Source organism: Takifugu flavidus, chromosome 6 (genome assembly GCF_003711565.1).
Source record: "Takifugu flavidus isolate HTHZ2018 chromosome 6, ASM371156v2, whole genome shotgun sequence".
Lineage (NCBI taxonomy): Eukaryota > Metazoa > Chordata > Actinopteri > Tetraodontiformes > Tetraodontidae > Takifugu > Takifugu flavidus.
In genome coordinates this window covers 12,887,161-12,904,831 of record NC_079525.1, presented here as the reverse complement: position 1 = coordinate 12,904,831, position 17,671 = coordinate 12,887,161, and the positions used below count along the sequence as shown (strand labels likewise).

At 47.8% G+C, this 17,671-nt stretch overlaps 3 protein-coding genes across 4 annotated transcripts; 2 read left to right on the top strand and 1 right to left on the bottom strand.

Moving 5' to 3' along the window:
* The first annotated feature begins 2,035 nt into the window (after positions 1-2,035).
* cusr (Copper-only SOD repeat protein) lies at positions 2,036-9,089 on the top strand. The gene is made up of 10 exons (XM_057036353.1): positions 2,036-2,248; positions 3,116-5,198; positions 5,367-5,466; positions 6,035-6,121; positions 6,233-6,331; positions 6,407-6,539; positions 6,657-6,771; positions 7,282-7,406; positions 8,064-8,144; positions 8,425-9,089. The coding sequence occupies exons 1-10, from the start codon at positions 2,209-2,211 to the stop codon at positions 8,511-8,513; spliced, it is 2,952 nt and encodes a 983-aa protein (XP_056892333.1). The 5' UTR covers positions 2,036-2,208; the 3' UTR covers positions 8,514-9,089.
* Positions 9,090-9,124: 35 nt separating this feature from the next.
* Positions 9,125-15,597, top strand: xpnpep1 (X-prolyl aminopeptidase (aminopeptidase P) 1, soluble). Of its 2 annotated transcripts, none has more exons than XM_057036355.1 (20): positions 9,125-9,271; positions 10,313-10,437; positions 10,789-10,852; positions 11,171-11,275; positions 11,353-11,445; positions 11,851-11,994; positions 12,199-12,294; positions 12,791-12,872; positions 13,008-13,218; positions 13,334-13,423; positions 13,493-13,543; positions 13,639-13,697; positions 13,890-13,967; positions 14,071-14,142; positions 14,243-14,303; positions 14,394-14,463; positions 14,543-14,716; positions 14,866-14,942; positions 15,121-15,219; positions 15,335-15,597. In XM_057036355.1, exons 2-20 carry the CDS (start codon positions 10,321-10,323, stop codon positions 15,452-15,454), a joined length of 1,863 nt encoding a protein of 620 aa, XP_056892335.1. In that variant the 5' UTR covers positions 9,125-9,271; positions 10,313-10,320; the 3' UTR covers positions 15,455-15,597. The 2 variants fall into 2 exon arrangements, with proteins under 2 accessions (XP_056892335.1, XP_056892334.1); XM_057036354.1 differs by lacking the exon at positions 9,125-9,271 and adding an exon at positions 9,840-10,092.
* A 1-nt stretch (position 15,598) lies between these two features.
* si:dkey-246e1.3 (uncharacterized) lies at positions 15,599-16,945 on the bottom strand. The gene is made up of 3 exons (XM_057036356.1): positions 16,780-16,945; positions 16,159-16,255; positions 15,599-16,058 (listed from the first exon to the last, which is right to left on the bottom strand). The coding sequence occupies exons 1-3, from the start codon at positions 16,883-16,885 to the stop codon at positions 15,749-15,751; spliced, it is 513 nt and encodes a 170-aa protein (XP_056892336.1). The 5' UTR covers positions 16,886-16,945; the 3' UTR covers positions 15,599-15,748.
* Positions 16,946-17,671: the final 726 nt, after the last annotated feature.

Sequence of the window (17,671 nt, the reverse complement as noted above, 5' to 3'; positions counted from 1 at the left end):
CAGTTTAGAGTGGTTAGACTTAACAGCAAGTTAAAGAACAAATTTATACAGAGATGTGAAGCAATGGCAGCGATCGTGAGTCTGAAATTTAGTGCACCAGTCGACAGCAAAGACAGCACTTAAGCATCTACCCACTTCCCTGGAGTGGAGATGGTTTTCCTTTCAGTTCTATTTCAGTGTTAGTCCTCTCTCCCACAATTTAAAAAAGCTGGCTGCTTTTCAGATTTTTCGTTTTGATTTATTGTTTTTTTAAACTCGGGCTGCATTCATTATTCCGACCACTAGGGGGAGTCGCTTACCACCAACGTGAATCCGCCAGAGGTGCCCGCGAATAAGAAGGTAGTAGAGTTGAGTTGAGGCAGTAGTGACAATTTATTAAAATATTTCAGCTAGTGTCATTGATTATATAAGAGTTGTTTTCCCTGCTTTCACAGGATGAAGTTAGGACCAGTTGGAATGCTCGATTTACCTGTGGATTCCTTGCTGACCACTCACAATCCTGTCAGCTGGTCAGGGCCTGCTGAAACACCGTTGAACTGAAACCACTTTCTACCGCCCACTTAAGTGTTCATTGCTCGGCTGACTGCACCAGATGGATGTGCAGCTGGCAAGATTGCGCAATGCAGTAATAAAGTCCAAAAGATCCCTGCCGCTCTTTCAAAAGCTCCCCGACAACATTTGTGCCTTGATCAACTTTCTTGGAGTGAAGAAATCCAAGAGTTGTGCAAGTCATTTAATTTAGTGGCTGATGTAGTGAGGGCTGTGTGCGTTGCCTAAAATCCATAACGACCTCCTTTTGGATCCTCAGGACTGAGGGTCAGGTTGTTTGTACTATAACTCACATCCAAGTGGTGAACCGTCATCTGTGGGACATCGTGTCAGCTCCTCTGGTCAGGCCCGACACCACGGTGTCATCTGCAAATGACGTTATAGTGTTAAAACAACACCCTTTGAGAAAGGTACCGAACCTCCAAATGCTCACATAGGGCCCCTGCAATGAGCCTGCTCCAGCTGTCAGGTGACAAAGAAGTCAAAAACAAGAAGGGCTCGGCACACAGCCTTGTGGCACACCATTCTTCCAAACAGTTGTAGTGGAGAAGGTCCCAAACTGTGGCCTGAGTCCGGTGGCAGAGCGTCCTCTGGTAGAACCTGTGCAAAAGGTAGGCGATTGTACATCTGGGAGGACATTGGGGACTCCAAAACGTTCCCAACTGTGAGTTTATGAGTGAACGTGTGTGTGTGTGTGTCCTGCGAAAGACCGCTGACCCTGATCAGATGGAGTGAGTGCGACAGTCATCAAGGTTTATGACAGCACAGCTACAATGGTGCTTGTTTTAAAGGTTGTGGGGACAATGGACCACATGTTGACGTCTCTCAGCATGTCCCCTCTTAACGAAGTCCTCATTGCCCCCTGTGACCTCAGGCATCTGGATGGTGAGGAACGGGGTTCCAACGACGTGTGTGTGTCAGTGTGTGTGTGTCAGTGTGTGTGTGCAAGGACACGTCACCATTCAAGCCCCTGCTGCAATCAGAGGCCTGAAGAAGCCCCGTGAAGGACCTCACCCCCTTCAGATGCTCTGTAAATAGCTCCATACGTGGCCCAGCCCAAACTGCACCACAATGATGGGATGCTGTGCTGCTATTCTTAGAACACATTACCCCCCCCCACCCCACCCCCCATTTCTCTCCAAACACAATGGTTCGGAGCTGGATGCACAGAGGTGAAGGTTTAATTTAACTGAGAATCTAAGCCTTTGCTGCAGTTAACAAACATGTTTTGACATATTTATTGACTTGTGTGACTACAATCGAAGTTGTAGAGGGACACAAACGCTGGTGAATCGCTTTGATTTGGGTTTCAAAGTGTTTGTCTCGAGATTGGATATCCCAAACCACGAGGTGATCACCAGACTCCGGTTTCGGTCCGCCTGTGGCTGCGGCAGGGACGGTCCACTTCCGCGCCTCATCCTGCCCTCGCACGCACCCTCCCCTTCCTCCCCCCCAGACACCGCGGCTTCATCAGCCAATGGCAGGCGGGCAGGCGTGCAGCCAAAGAGCCGCAGCGCAAGAGCACATTTCTGCAAACGAGTGGCACGAAGCAGCGCTTTGGTGCCACTGAGCCCAGAAGTGTGCCTCTGTTCTCCTGAGCTGCTCTCTTCTGATCCGAGGCTTCGGTTCTTGAGGTGTGACCTGCTCACATCTGGTACCATGTGGCTCCTCACAGCTGCCCTGCTGGTGTCTTCACTGGGTGAGTACACAGAGCAAGGATTTATAAACGAGCTCAGTGTTCCTTCTCTGTTGCATGTCATTTATTTATTTAACGGAGGGCTGACGAGCGTCCCGGGGATACAGGGCTTGGTTTGAACTCTTTATGTTGCTCTAAATACATTTGGTTTTGGCTGCATTGATGGTGCCGGTAAACAAGGGAGCCTTTTCTTTTCTTCATGAGGAAAAGTTAACGATTTAGGGCTACGCATGAAAGCTCTTGCTCCAAAGTTCAAGTTCCCTGAAGATTCATTATGTTAAATCGATTCTATCACAAAACAACCTCAAATTGACCTCTGATAAAAAAAATTAAGCCACATTTAGTTTTATTCTCTTTTTCTCTTCGCTCAGTCGGTTCAGGACTGGGCTGAGAAGTGGAGGGTTCTCGGTTCGAGACCCGGTGCGGACAAAGCATGGAAGGTGTTCTGGTCTCACGCCTTCAGAGCAGTGCCGAGGTGCCCTTGAGCAAGGCGCCAAAGCCCAATGCTCACACAGGGCTCTGTGACTCACCCAGGGGTGGATCCTGCCTTCGCCCTTATGCAGCTGGCGTTGGATCCGGTAGGATCCGGCAGCCTCTGTGAGGCACCAACAGTTCCAATAAAAAGCAAATGAAAGAACTCATTATTTACAACCGTTTCCTAAACCAAGAACTCACAGTTAATTAGGGATAACGAGTCTACAAACCTTCCTGCTGTATATGTCAGATGTAAATAAGATACCGAATGATGCGATTTAAAGACTCTGAACGGAGCTGTTGTCCGCTAACATTAGGATGAGCGGGCGTGAGCGGTTAAACTGGTTGGACTGGTCAGTTTAATCCTTTGTTCTTTATCTCCTTCAACCTTTCCAGATTCGCTTTTCTGCAGTGGCTTTGTTGCGCACCTAAACATGAGGGGCGTCACCGGACGGATTTCGTTTAACTCCACATCTCAGACGGCCGACGTCCGACTGTCTGGTGCCGGATCCTGCGGCTCCCTTAACTTTTCCATCAGCGAGTTCCCCGTCATGTACGGCCATTATCCTCAGCCCTGTTCGGAAGGGAATATCGGCTCCAGCGTCTTCGCCTTCGCGGCAGACCCCCGTTCGCCCTCCACCGTCGACATGTCGCGCCTTTTTGAGCGCCGCCCGGACCTCGACGACCTATCGCTGACTGTGCAGACATGCGAGGCCGCTACAGTCTGCGCTGTTGTGAGTGGGGATGACACCTGGCTGACTCAGCAGGCCAGGTTCTACGGTCCCATCGCAGGTAATGTTTACATTCGGCTTCGTGCGGGACGGGCCGGGGCCCACATTCTTTCTGACCTGGCGACGAACGGGCAGATCGCCGGTTCGCCGGCTGACGTCACCCTGTTTGGATCTAAAAGCACTGCTGCAAGCTGCCACGTCCTCCTGGGAAGCTTAGATCCCTCAGCTTTGTCCCGGCTGGGCACGCTAAAACTCGGAACCCCGTTGCAGCCGGCAAAGTCCCGCCTAGATGTGACCGGCTTCGACGCACACACGGCTTTTCTCCTGCTTCCTGTCGGGTCAAGTTACGAGTGTGCGCAAATTTACCCGCTGCCGGAGAAGCAGGTGAGCGCCGTTATGAACATGAGAGGGATTAAAGGTTACCTCCGCTTCCGACAGGCTTCCCCGTTTGATGCGACGGAAGTGAGGGTGAACCTGACTAACCTGCAGAGCAGGGTCGGGCCTTTCCACGTCCACAGGTTTCCCGTCCCTCCAGTCAGGCCACCCCCAGAGAGCATCTGCTCCAATGATAATGTGGGCGGTCACTGGAATCCGTTCGGACTGAACATGAGCGACCCATCATATCCCAAACGGCCCGGCTCGACATTGGACATGTACGAGATCGGCGACCTCAGCGGAAAGCACCTGTTCCTGACAGATCTAAACGAGGTGGACGTGACGTTTACTGACTCCAATCTCCCTCTTTTTGGACCCAACAGCATTGTGGGTCGCTCTATCGTCATACACCTACGAAATGGCGCCAGGTTTGTCTGCGCCAGCATCGGATACCCCGGTGAGGTGACCGTAGCCAGAGCTAGGTTTCGGAGCCGCGTGGTCGGCGAAATCTGGTTCACGCAACTGAAAAACAGCCCTCTGTCTGACGTGTCCATCTTCATGGATCTATCATATGGAAACCCCACAATGGATCCGACCAAATACCACAACTGGCATGTTCACAGATACCCCATCAGCTCAGAGAGGGACGATGATGAAGGGTCCTGCAGCACAACAGGGGCCCACTGGAACCCCTCTAACGTTAGCATAGAAGAGAGCAGCTACCCTCTCCACTGCGGCCCGTCCAGTCCCTTGTCCTGTGAGGTCGGAGATCTCTCCAGCAAACTCGACGCCATCAACCTGAGCCCAAAAGTGGGCGGAGTGGAAGGAAAGAACTTCTTCACCGACGTCACGTCCTGGTTATCTGAGTCAGGCCTCAGTGGTCGTTCTATAGTTATCCATCAAGAAGGAAGGGGTAACCCACGGATCGCATGTGCTAACATCACAAGGGTGAGACTCCCGAAGGCTAGCTCAGGTAGCTGGTTCGGCCCCGAAATGTCTGGTGGTCAAATTCTTTTCTCTCAGGAATTCCCACACGGCCCCACAACCCTGAATGTTTCCCTGATGAACTTGTCATCTTTAGCTGGAGGATACCACGTTCACATTCTTCCCATCAAACAGGGCAGCACTGAGCCCTGTTCTAACAAAAACATCCAGGGACATTGGAACCCTTTAGCCTGGAACACATCAAACAGCCCGGCACCAGGAGCTGGCACCGTAGACCAGTACGAGATCGGGGACATCAGTGGAAAATTTGGGATGCTCAGCGGCCTCAACCAGTATCAGGCTGTATACCTGGACCCCAGCTTGCCCTTAACTGGACCCTACAGCATAGTGGGAAGGTCACTAGTGGTTCATTACCTTAATGGATCAAGGTGAGAACGTGTGTGCATTTATATTGTGTGTTGTGCAAATTTACCAGCGAAATCAAGAATATTGTAAATAGACATCCCATAATCTGACTGGTTGCATAATGTAACGCGGCGAACAGTGTGATGCATTCATCTTGTGTCTGTCTGTTCTTGTGCTTGTTTGTTGTATAGAATGCGATGTGCCGACATCCAGGCCGACAGGGATCCCGACGGACAGTGGATCTCCGCCACGGCTGTTTTCAGTGGTCCCGTGACCGGGGCGGTGGCACTGGTGAGAGCCTAGAAAAAATGACCACAACGGGCACCACTTCATCACTTTTGTTTTGTCGATTACTTCAGCATCGCATGTCCGAATGACAGACAACGATATTGCAAATAGCACAAAGTCCCCGAGCTCATAAATGCCTTTAAAATATGTGAACTACAGAAATCTGCTTTCAAATTCACAGTCTATAGAACCAAATTGATCCGTTTTCCAGCCAGCTGCCACCAAAATATGGCCGAGCCTTTTCTGCTGTGCCGGACAGTGAATTCATTACCCCCACGGTGGGTTTAAAGATTATTAGCTTAGCTTAACATCCACCTACTGCGGTGGGTGGACGCTCCAGAGCCCCCGGACGAGGCTCATCAAAAGAACAGCTGCCTCTGTCAGCCATCCTCCAGGGACCCCACGCTGAGCTTTACACTGTCGCTAAATAAATATCTCTTTCAAATATCTTGTGAATTACAGATATAGCTCAGTTTAGGGAACCGAATGAGTAACTATTTTATTCATATCCTCCTTTGTGGACACTCATATCCATTTAAAAATAACCTGAAACTCTGCCCCTCCACCACAGCGGCAGCAGGTGTTTCCTGACGGCAGCGGCAGCGAGGTCACGATGGAGGTGACTCTGCAGTCGTCGCCCAACGACAACGCACAACCGGTAACGGCCAGCGGAGATGCCGACCGCGGAATATTCTGGATTTAAGACGAGATTATGAAGGGGGGTTGTATCCGCGGCTACCGTTCAACCGTCTCCTCACTCTCCCTGCAGCTCACGGAAGCGTCGCTGTTCATCAACAGCATGAGGAGCGACGACGGGCGATGCGGCGGAGTCGGGGGAACGTTCAACCCGTTCAACATGACCCCCGGGGTGAGGCCGCGGATTCCCTCCTCATTGTGCAGATGAGCGAAGCGGGAAACATTCAGGCCTCTTTTCTTCCCTCAGAGCTCCACCTGCTCGCTAGAAAGCCCCCTGAGCTGCGTGGTCGGGGAGATATCAGCCAGACACGGCGCCTGCAGCTTGACCGACAGACGGGTTCACACAGTCAGCAACCTCGACCTCTCTGGCGACTTCACAGGTACCGGACGGAGCCGCTTCAGCGACTCGAGATTTCAATGAAAGCTTTAAATGGTTGTTTGGGAGGGTAACAAACGAAGACCTGAAGGCTTGAACGTTTGGATGTGTTTGTTCTAAGTGGTTCACAGGTCGGTGGTGCTGAAGAACGGGGACAGCATCGTCGGCTGTGCCGACATCCTGCCGGACTCCCCTTCAGCGGAGCAGACCTTCCCCAACGTGGCCGAGTTCAGCAGGTGAGCGGTAAAGAAAAGAGAAGAAGAAGAATGGTAGACGTCAAGACAACGCATGCTTTTGAGGTGGATCCGATCTCACTTCTGTTTTGAATTAAGTAAACTGTTGTATGATCAGTTGTCAGGACAAACTGGGCTATTATCATATCGAAATTTAATGAGAGAAGTCCAAATCCATGATGCAACAACAAAAAAAAAGCAGGAACAAACAAGCACACGACGGTAAAAATAGAAAATCGGGGAATGAAAAAGATAATCGGACAGTTCAGGACACTGGGATAAAATTGGAAAAACATGGGAAGACATGGGACATTGGCATCACATTTGACTCCTGCCGACTTCAAGAGAATCCCCAATATTGGAATAAAAGCGCGCCATATTTTCTTGTATTTGGTAAAACTTGCGTGAGTGAAAAACCCAGCTTCCTGAAACAGTTTCATTAAAGTTCCACATTCTTCAGAAGGAAACAACCCCTACACTGATTATAACACATATTTTTTACACTTGAAACAGATATGACTTCCGTAAAAGAGTTGCGAGCGTTCTGCAGATGGAAATGGGGAGAATCACCATTCTGGGCGACTCCCCCAGCCCTGCGGCCGGCGGCCGCTGCCAGACAGTCGGTTACATGATATCAGGTAACACCGAGCTACATGGGACTATTTCATTTTCTGCTTTCCTTTATTTGTACCTGTCGTTGGAGCTCGGCTCGGCCTCCATCGGGACAGTGGACAGCAACGGGCGCTGGGACTCTGTCTCAGTCTTCAGTCCCAACGTAACCTGATGCTGTCGGCCTTTTCCTCTGCGTCTGTGGGGAAGAGGGAAACGTCTCTGCAGAGGTTTCACACAGCACAGCACAGGCCAGGCGTTATTCCCAGAGGTGTCCCACGCGGTGGACAATTATTACCGCCGGTGCTGTCCCACACGCTGCGTTCAGGGCACGCACAAAGAATTAATTCACTGCTTCTGTTGCTCTCCACGTTTGTTGCTTTTATAGATAAAACCACAACTTGGGAAAATCCGATTATGGAGTGTTTTATTCCGATGGAAATGCATGTTAAGATCTGAACGGTGATGGACAGTCGGGTCATTTTGTGAGGACTCCGGGACAGTTTGCGATGCCGTCTGATGGCGTCTGCTTTGCGTCCTTATTTAACATTAGATTTAACCAGTTGGTATTGTGAGTCTGTTCGCACACGCATCTTAATTCAGTTTATTTGAGAAAATAAGCTGCGCTCTTGAATGTCTCTTGTGTTTATAAGCTGTGCGTAATCAGGACTTTCATGTGTTCCAAGGTCATGTAAGCACAGAATTTCTGAAGTCTGTCAAAACCAATGAGAAGATGGGCAAGTTCAAAGAATCCCATTCATGTACAAGTAAGTCATTATGTCATATTTAGACAGTAGATTATTAAAATTCTGAACTAAGATATTGGAATTATATTTGTATGTTGAAGGAACATTTATAGAGCTTTGAATCACACATTTATAATATACTCTACCCACAAAAGGATATATGAAAACAGTTCATTTTAATTAAAAAACACATGGCTTGAAAATATTGCTTGAGTTCTTTGCCCACTTTTTTGGGCATCATTTGCCATGTTTGCATTTTGAAAGTATTGGTGTTAATAAATTTCTAATCTGTGGCCAACAGGAAGTGCAGGTGTCCCATTTAAACCAGGGACACGTCTCCTTTGCTGGATGTTTGCTTCCGTCTGCCTGCTGCCTTTTATTCTCCATTAAGCCAGCTCTTTTGTCATCATGCAGTAAGCCTGTGTGGAACACCCTTTTGTAAAACAGTGAAAATATTCATAAAGCATCATCCTTCTGAGGAAGAAACCCCCAGCAGGACCGGGCTCGTCGGATGGAGGGGAACCTCCTGCTGGCTGGCTGGGTAAAGAAGGAGGGGAAGGCGAGATAGGGCAGGGGGGCAGAAAGAGAACAGAACCATACAGCATGCATGCAAATACATTAGTGAATAATTAGTAATGACAATATTGCTGTTTTAAATTTGGGCATTTTGATTGTTTTATTACAAAATACAATTTTTCACAACAGATGTGTGACCGAATTGTTTTGAGACATCAAGACACGTATCTTTATGCACTACAACCAAGTCCGATATCTGTAAATAATGTAAAATTGTTAATAAAACAGCGTGTTTGTATATTTGATGTGACTCCCCCCCCCCAGTGTAAAGTTAACAGCTCGTTCATCACAAATACTAAATAACTGTTTCCATCATGGGTGGCAGGAGTGATCACACACTGTGGTTAAAAAGATTTATTTAATAAAGGATCGTTTTTGTTGGACTGTAAACGCAGAATCCAGTTTTGTTTACCGAGGTCTCTGGCTCGTGCGGGAGGCCGCAGTCACATGACCTCCTACGTCACCACCGACATGGCAGCCTCCTGTTCCCGTGAACTCGCATCGGGTCCAAGCTGGTGAAAGAGCCATCGATTTTAGGCAGAAGGACTGAATCTTCGAGGCGCAACCACGGGGTGCGTGTTCAGAATTTATCCGGCTATGTGCGGCGGGCGTTTGTGGGTCGGGGGGGTAAATATCTCGGTGTTACGCAGCGGAATTGTTGTTTTCAGATGGGTGGGTAGGCGAGCCCACGCCTGTGGTCGGACTGGTTCGTGCTTTAGGAAAACAAGAGATAAAATGTCAGATTATCGCTATTGTATTGGTTAAGCTCAATAGCAAGTCTGTTCTGAACTAGTGATATTCTGCGAACACACTACCACACCCTCTAACGTTACTAAAATACCGAGTGCTCATTGAATGACTGGGTTACTTTGTCGATTAGCTTATTTTGGTGGATATATTTTAATACACGGACCACCCATTTCAGCACCAGATGCTGGTTGGGTATTAATTTTGATAACAGTCCTATTCGACACGGTTCTATTTTAGTTTAGCAATATCTTTCGCCAGGATTCACGTATCGCCAACTTGTAAACAATAAACGCATAGGCGGAGCGTGTGGCCAATGAGGAAGCTCACCGATGAGGCATGCTGCATCCTGATTGGTCAACGCTTAAAGCGCTTTGGGGTTTTTTTACACCGAGGTACCGCCCAACATATAATGTAAATAGTGGGAGAGAATTGAACGCGGTGGACTCTGTTGAATGAAGATTTCCGCAGACCTGCTGACACCTGACAGTTGCTTTAATATTTAACTTCCCTGACAGTTAAATAATCAGCAAATTACAGCAGGTTAAAGATAGGAAAGTGGACTGTGACACATTCATAATCAGGTTATAGTCAGTCTCTGTCCGACTCCACTAACCCAGAGTCACCATGTCTTCGCCAAAGTCAGGTAATGTATGGATTAATTTAGGTTTCTGTGATCAATTATGGAAGGTATCAGAAGTAGGAAGTATTAGGATTCGTACCTTGTTTCAGAATATCTGCGTCATGCTAAAGAGTCTGACAGTGCCTGCTTCTACAATCGTCGCTTCAGATGTGACTTAAACGTTCAGATGTGACTTAAACGTTGTGGTTTTAAAAAAACATGTCCAACTTTCTGTCTCCATCAGACTCAGCCATGTCTCCAAAGATCACAGGAGAGCTGATCAGGCAGCTCCGCCAGGCTATGAAGAGTTGTAAATACTTTGCTGAACCCATACAGGCTTACATAGTCCCTTCTGGAGATGCACATCAGGTATTATCACATTTAAAATCTTCCCGGAGCACTAATGTTGCATTTCATAAATTTTGATTAGGCAATAAATAAATAAATGAAGCTGCTGCAGCTTATCTGTCCGTGCGTCTGTCTGTCTGCGTCCTCTCTGATCATCTTCTCTGACCTTCTTAATTTTGACCTTCTGCAAACTGCCCCTCTCTTTTCCCTCTCCATGCAAAATGTGTGATGTGCAAAGTGCAGTAAATATGGCTTGTAAAATGTCTGATCTGGTTGATGGCCACTTCTACCTGATTGGTCATAAAGATGATCTCTCTCTCTCCCTCTCTCTCTATGTCTCCCCCCCTTTCTTCCCCTCCTCATGTCTTTCAGAGTGAATACATTGCGCCATGTGACTGCAGACGTGAATACATCTGCGGCTTCAATGGCTCCGCAGGTACATTTTGCTCACATTTGGTTGTGTGTGCGTTTGAGCTGACATGCCGCCTGGAGTTTTGTAGGTTAGCGGTTTAATTTCTAAGATTGGGGGGATGAAAGTTACCTCCATCCTGACCTACGTTGCTGGAAAATAATGCCGTTACACTGCTTTTGTTCACCCTGAGTCAGGGAGGCTGTGAATCCTACCTAGTATAAACTGTCAGTGTTTTTCCCACAGGAAGTGCTACAATAGCCTAAAATAGTTCCATTCACAGGATGCACCATTCCTGCACATTTTCTGAAATGTACAGATTGCTTTGATTCTTTTGATGTGTAGGTACAGCCATCATCACAGAGCAGCACGCCGCCATGTGGACCGATGGGCGATACTTCCTCCAGGCCAGTCAGCAGATGGACAACAACTGGACTCTGATGAAGATGGGTAAAGATGAGCTTTGACTGTAGGAGTTTGCAAAAGGCTCTTTTAAGCCTAAATGCAAGCCTGTGTCTGATATCTAGGGCTGAAAGAGACGCCTTCCCAGGAGGACTGGCTGATTAGCGTCCTGCCAGAAAACTCCAAAGTGGGAGTGGATCCTTGGATCATTGCTGCTGGTAGGTTAAACCCCAGAGTCAAAATAAAAGCAGCATGAGCTGTGTACTCTACTAGACCCCACAAATGTGTATATATTTATCATATTAGCAGTAGGATTGAGCGTGACACAAAGAGGCCATTTTAAAACAGGAAACAGAAAAAAAATGTCGCATTAGCCAAAGCAAATCTGCTTCCACCAGCAAATCTGCACAAACCCGCAGCAACAGTTAATCCCTCTTGTATTTAGATTCCTGCATTTCTGCCGAGTCTGATCCCAGAGAAATGTCTGACGTTGCTGATTTATTAAGATGGCATGAGCGCACCTGGGCGCCGCTGTTGCTGTGGTCATCAAACCACGGAGATTGTGCGATTACAGCTCTCCCGTTAAACGTTTTATCCTTTTATCTTCTCGTGTCGACCCTCAGATCAGTGGAAGAACATGTCGAAGGCCTTGACCGGGGCCGGTCACTCCCTGGTGGCCATGCAGGACAACTTAATCGATGTGGTCTGGACCGACCGCCCAGAGAGACCGAGCACGCAGCTCCGCACCTTAGGTCTGGAGTACACAGGTCAGTGAGGGGATCCACCTGTATTAACTCTACACAGGTGTGACACAGAGGATTCATAATAATGGGGAACAATTCTAACAGATTTCATTATTTAAGAGCAAGTAGGTTTACGCACATGGCGTTCGTTAAAGGTAACCTTTTTTCCCTTTAGCCCTTGAGGTCCTACGCTATGACGCCGCTCATGGTGTTTCTGTGTTCTTCCAGGTTTGTCCTGGCACGACAAGGTGACGGCGCTACGAGCCAAGATGACCGAAAGGAAAATCAGCTGGTTCGTTGCGACGGCTCTGGATGAGATTGCGTGTACGCTTTTCCCTATATTTTCAGTCCCATAGAAGCTTATTTAACTGGTGGACCTGCTGAAATACTCTAGTTTTTGATTTATTTTTTTTAAGCAAGAGTATATTTTATCCAAACTGCGTCCGAGTCGTCCCGATGGAATCAGCAGCTCGGCCCATCGGGCGTTACATAATCTCCCGTGGTTTGACATCGGCTCACGATCCAAGGACCCAGGCCAGCGGGGGGTGTTCCTCCAGATCCGTTTTGGAGCCTTGTTCACTAATGAGCTCTTGTTTCTGATTGTTTGGGTCGTGACTCGCGAGTCAGTATTAATTAGAGTAATGGTGATTTGGATTGTCATCAGGTAGCGTTCGGAGGAGGAGGTTCGATGGGTGTTTATTAGCCGCGGCGTGTGCAGAGGTTGAAGAGCAGTTCAGTAATAACACTGTTATTTTACACTCAGGGAGGTTTGCACTGAGGTCAACGGTGTTAAAATAAAAATATATTGTCTTTCTTCCAGGGCTTTTTAACCTCCGAGGTGCAGACATTGAGTACAACCCAGTTTTCTTTGCCTATGCCATCGTGGGGCTGAATACAATAAGGTAATAATCAGTAAAACAACACACAAAACAGGAATAATCAGGCGAATAAGATGCACATCAGGGCATCTATATGGTAACTGTTTGATTAGGTGTGTTGGCCAGGGTACAGTAAAGCCCTCTTCTTCGTCCCCGCAGACTCTTCGTGGACACGAAGCGTCTGACTGACCCCGCGTTGAGAGGACACCTCGAGCTGGACGCTCCCAGCAAGCCCGAGCTGAGAATCCTAACGTTCCCGTACGAGTCGGTCTACACCGAGCTGCAGGCCATCTGCGCGGCGCTCGGCCCCAAAGACAAAGTCTGGATCTGCGACAAGGCCAGCCGCGCCCTCACGCAGCTCCTCCCCAAGGTAGGAGAGAGAGCTGGTAATGCAGAGGACAAGAGATCTTTAAGATATCGTCTGTTTTAGGGGGAATGCCTTCTGCTTGCTCAGGCTTCAAACCTTTGCTGTTGTCTTTTGTCAGGCCAACAGGAGCCCAATTCCATACACTCCTCTCTGCCTGTCCAAGGCCGTGAAGAACGCCACTGAGATCCAGGGCATGAAAGTGGCTCATGTAAGAGCCGTATCTGTACAGTCACATCTAAAAGAGTCACGGACTCCACTCATAGTTTCTCCCCAACAGATCAAAGATGCGGTCGCGCTGTGTGAGCTCTTTGCCTGGTTGGAAAAAGAGGTACTTGGATTTATATTCGTATTTGAGGAAGCAAAACAGCAGTTAGAGTTCAAATCTATTCATAACACCCTTTTTTGATGATTGGTGACATATAGATTCCTAAAGGCAACGTGACCGAGATCTCTGCTGCTGATAAAGCTGAAGAGTTACGGAGGTAAGTCCATTCTTTTTTTATGCATGAGGCAGGTTTGGCTACTTTAGTCAGTTTAAGGGCATTTTATTGTCTTATAGCGCCCTCTGCTGGACACGCAGATGCACCTCACCCACAACAAATGATTTTCTTTAAATTCCCTCTTCCTTTGCTCCCTTTTCTCTCCCTCTCTCTGATGGACTCTGTGTTTTCCAGCCAACAGAAAGATTTTGTTGGTCTCAGTTTCCCAACTATCTCCAGTGTGGGTCCAAATGGAGCAGTCATACATTACAGGTCAGTCTGCTGAAGTCAAACAAATCCGATGGGGTTATAACGGTTCGATGGGACGTATATATATATTTTTTTACACCCTGACTTGTTCTGTTTTTTCCTGAAGACCCCTGCCTGAAACCAACAGAACCCTCTCTATGAATGAAGTTTACCTGATCGACTCTGGGGCTCAGTACATGTAAACAGCATCGTCATGATCAAATACACGCAGATCCACGGAATCAGTGGATCCAAGGGATCGTTGTTTGTTAATTAAATGTATTTCCATCTCTTGGTAGTGATGGAACCACAGATGTGACGCGCACGGTGCACTTCGGGACACCATCTGCCTTTGAGAAGGTGCTTTTACTCAAGCTTTGTTCGGATCCACGTTTAAGTGGTCAACATAGTCATATTATCTCCTCTCTTGTGTGTCTTCCTCTCTCCTAGGAGTGTTTCACCTACGTCCTGAAGGGACACATAGCCGTCAGTGCTGCAGTTTTCCCCAACGGAACCAAAGGTTCCCACAGATTTGATCCCGAGCGCGTCCGTGACCCTTTATGACAGCTGGTGATAAACATGCCGGTTTCCCCCCTCAGGTCACCTGCTGGACTCCTTCGCCCGTGCTGCCCTTTGGGATTCGGGGCTGGACTACCTACACGGCACCGGTCACGGCGTGGGCTGCTTCCTCAACGTCCATGAGGGACCCTGCGGCATCAGCTACAAGACCTTTGCTGACGAACCTCTGGAAGCTGGAATGATCGTCAGTGATGGTATGAACCTGTCCTGGGTGTGTCCCTGCCTCGCTCAGTGACCCCCGAGATAGATACATGCAGCTCAATATACAATTATGCTAGAATAGCTTGAGTGGATGTAGAGTATAAACTGGATTTTCAGCAGAAATGTCTCCTTTTTGCTTCAGAACCTGGTTATTATGAGGACGGAGCTTTTGGAATTCGTATTGAAAACGTTGTTCTGGTTGTACCTGCGCAGCCAAAAGTAAGTCTTTTAATATGGTAGACCAGGGATGCCCAGACCCAGTCCTCCAGCCGGGTTTTCTGTCCTACCAGGCAGATAATTGCTTCACCAAGGAACCGGTAGGAGAGAAATCCCGGCTGGATCTGGGCACCCGGAGTCAAAATCGCTCGGGAAAGTGAATTTTCTCGTTTTATTTTAGTACAACTACAGGAACAGGGGCAGCCTGACGTTTGAGCCCCTCACTCTGGTTCCTATTCAAGTGAAAATGATAAACACAGCACTGCTCACCCAGAAGGAGGTAAGAATTAAATATATATAAATCAACCTGCGTGATGTCACGCCTGGTTTTCATGGGTGACTTATTAAGATTCCAAAGGCACGTGCACCGGTGTGACCTCTCTTCCCTCCTGCAGCGGGACTGGCTGAACGAGTACCACAGGACGTGCCGGGAGGTGATTGGAGCAGAGCTGGAGCGGCAGGGCAGGAAGGAGGCCCTGGAGTGGCTGGTCAGAGAGACCCAGCCAGTCATCTGAGGCTTCCCTGGAGCCCGTCTGACAGCAGTGATCATTGTTGTTGTCGTCCTCGTCATCTTCTGCCTCATCACACTCGGCATCTTTTGTAAAACCCATCATATCTACAGTTTTATTAAAAGACCATTGACACAATTGAGCAAGAACTTTGCTGGTTTACACGTTTATTTCCTGTTCTAAATGTACACAACGCACACTATGGGGTTATTTTGCCAGGCCTAGATCACAGAGGGAAACCATGTGGTCTCCAGGGGGTCTCCTCAGCCCACTTTCTGGTGCTGATCTCTTTTCTTTCCACTAAAGCTGCATGTAAAATATGGGGGGGTCCAGGATGATGCCGCTCTCTGGATGGTTGGGGAACTCGTGGAACGTCAGCGTCTCCTCCGCCGCCCTCATTCTCTCTTCTTCCTCCTCCTCCTTCAGCCCGACAGGCAGTGGGTTGGTGTAGATATAATAGATCTTGGAGTCCTTCTGACTCTCTGGTCTCCTGAAGAAGGTCAGAGGGTTGACGAAGCTGGCCGACCTCTTCACGGCTTTAACCGCCACGGGTTCAGGCGAGTCCCTTCGGGTCACTGCCTTTTCATACACTTGGGCCCTTTTTGACTGCCTGGTGAAGAAGATGGGGATTGAGCTCAGTTTAAGATATCTGTAGCTTCACTTCACTTGTAATAAGCATTATTATAGACTTGGTGCCGTTTGTGCTTCACCTGCTGCGGTGGTAACAGGAAGTGATGCAGTACAGGCCGGTGATGGTGAGGATAACCAGGGCCAGACCGATGAAAACAATGTTCAACACTCTGACTTCTGCAGAAAAAAAAATAAGACGACGTTCTGTAAAAGAATAGGAACGCTCCTCAAATGAGGACAAAACCTCTTTGTTGCCCTCTAGTGGCAGGATGGGGTAACTGAAGGAGCTGCTCTTGTTTCTGATGGAACTTGTGTTCCTCCCAAAATACTATTAAAGGTGATGCGTGTTCATATTTAAGACCTTTGAGTGTACATTAATTGAAGCTGTAAAGGGTAGAGAAACAGCTTGATTGGCAATTAAATCCAAGTACTTGGACGGCATTGAAATATACTAATTTAAGTGAAAACAATGGATTGAAAATTTTTAATATGAGTAAAAGTAATATTCCTGGAAGTATCTATTGTGCAATAGTTCTGGTAGATTTAGCTACTGATGCTTTAGAACATGTAAACACAGTGACAACCTAACATCCACCATCAGCCTTTCACCTACATTGAGCAAACAAATTAGTGACTCACAAACATCAACGCAGCCGATTTTAATGGCGTGATACCAGAATAAGAATGACACTGGAACCCACCATGCAGAGCGGAGTTCATCCCCTGGTCGTGCAGCCCTAGAGCAGCAGATCCGTTCAGAGAGAGACGCTCTGCTGTCATGTCTCCGTGCTGTTGGACTCCACTCATGTTACTGCCATCAGCTTCCTCAACATGAACTTCCAGCCCTTTTCTGGCTGGTTTCAATAGAAAGCTGGCCCATGTGACTCAAACAGCTCCACTCTGTTGCTGTGGAGATGCCCCCCCACCCCCATCATCTCCAGCTCCCCCTGTTTTCTGCTCATTATTCTGCTCGGTATTTTCTGGGGTACACACAAGGGAGGGAGATGTTGGGCTTTTTGTCTTGTTTCTAATCGGCTCTGAATGCAGACCCCAAAACAGAACTGGCCTGATTTTCACATCACTCCAGCTATCTGATCTTTCAGAACTGGGCACTTGCTATAAATCCGGTCAACTATAGAATATTTAAAGTAAGTATCAACCTAATATCAAGCTGTGGGGACTTTATTTCACAAGATTTAAATATGTCAGTACGCTTTGCAGACCCCAGATCCCCAGCTTAACTAAATGCTTATCCTTTATGACCTATGGTTTTGGTTTAAGAATGGATTTTAATTTTATTACAACTTATATAAAAATTTAAGAAAGAAAAGAAAAAAAAGTTTAAAGTGCAGTGCTCCATGTTGGCCACCAGGGGTCAGGCTTTGTCTCCGCTGGTGGCCCGGACCCCAACCCTCTGACCCTCAGTCGTGTTTCTTAAACGGACACAAGAGGTCATTATGTTCCCAGCCAATCTGGAAGAAAAACAGCAATGGCCAGATGTCAGATGATTAGAAAATAAGCGGTGATTGAGAGGAATATTATCAGGCAAACTCAATATTGACCCAGCTGATATTCAGCAGCAGCGAGCGCTGC

Coding starts and splice junctions, on each gene's coding strand:
- xpnpep1 (XM_057036354.1), top strand. Junction 10,438..10,788: donor CTTCTGGAGATGCACATCAG/GTATTATCACAT, acceptor CATGTCTTTCAG/AGTGAATACATTGCGCCATG. Junction 13,219..13,333: donor TCACGCAGCTCCTCCCCAAG/GTAGGAGAGAGA, acceptor GTCTTTTGTCAG/GCCAACAGGAGCCCAATTCC.
- si:dkey-246e1.3 (XM_057036356.1), bottom strand. CDS start 16,885: ATGAGTGGAGTCCAACAGCACGGAGACATGACAGCAGAGCGTCTCTCT. Junction 16,256..16,779: donor GATGAACTCCGCTCTGCATG/GTGGGTTCCAGT, acceptor TTTTTTCTGCAG/AAGTCAGAGTGTTGAACATT. Junction 16,059..16,158: donor TCCTGTTACCACCGCAGCAG/GTGAAGCACAAA, acceptor CTTCTTCACCAG/GCAGTCAAAAAGGGCCCAAG.
- cusr (XM_057036353.1), top strand. CDS start 2,209: ATGTGGCTCCTCACAGCTGCCCTGCTGGTGTCTTCACTGG. Junction 5,199..5,366: donor CATTACCTTAATGGATCAAG/GTGAGAACGTGT, acceptor TTTGTTGTATAG/AATGCGATGTGCCGACATCC. Junction 6,332..6,406: donor CGTTCAACATGACCCCCGGG/GTGAGGCCGCGG, acceptor TTCTTCCCTCAG/AGCTCCACCTGCTCGCTAGA.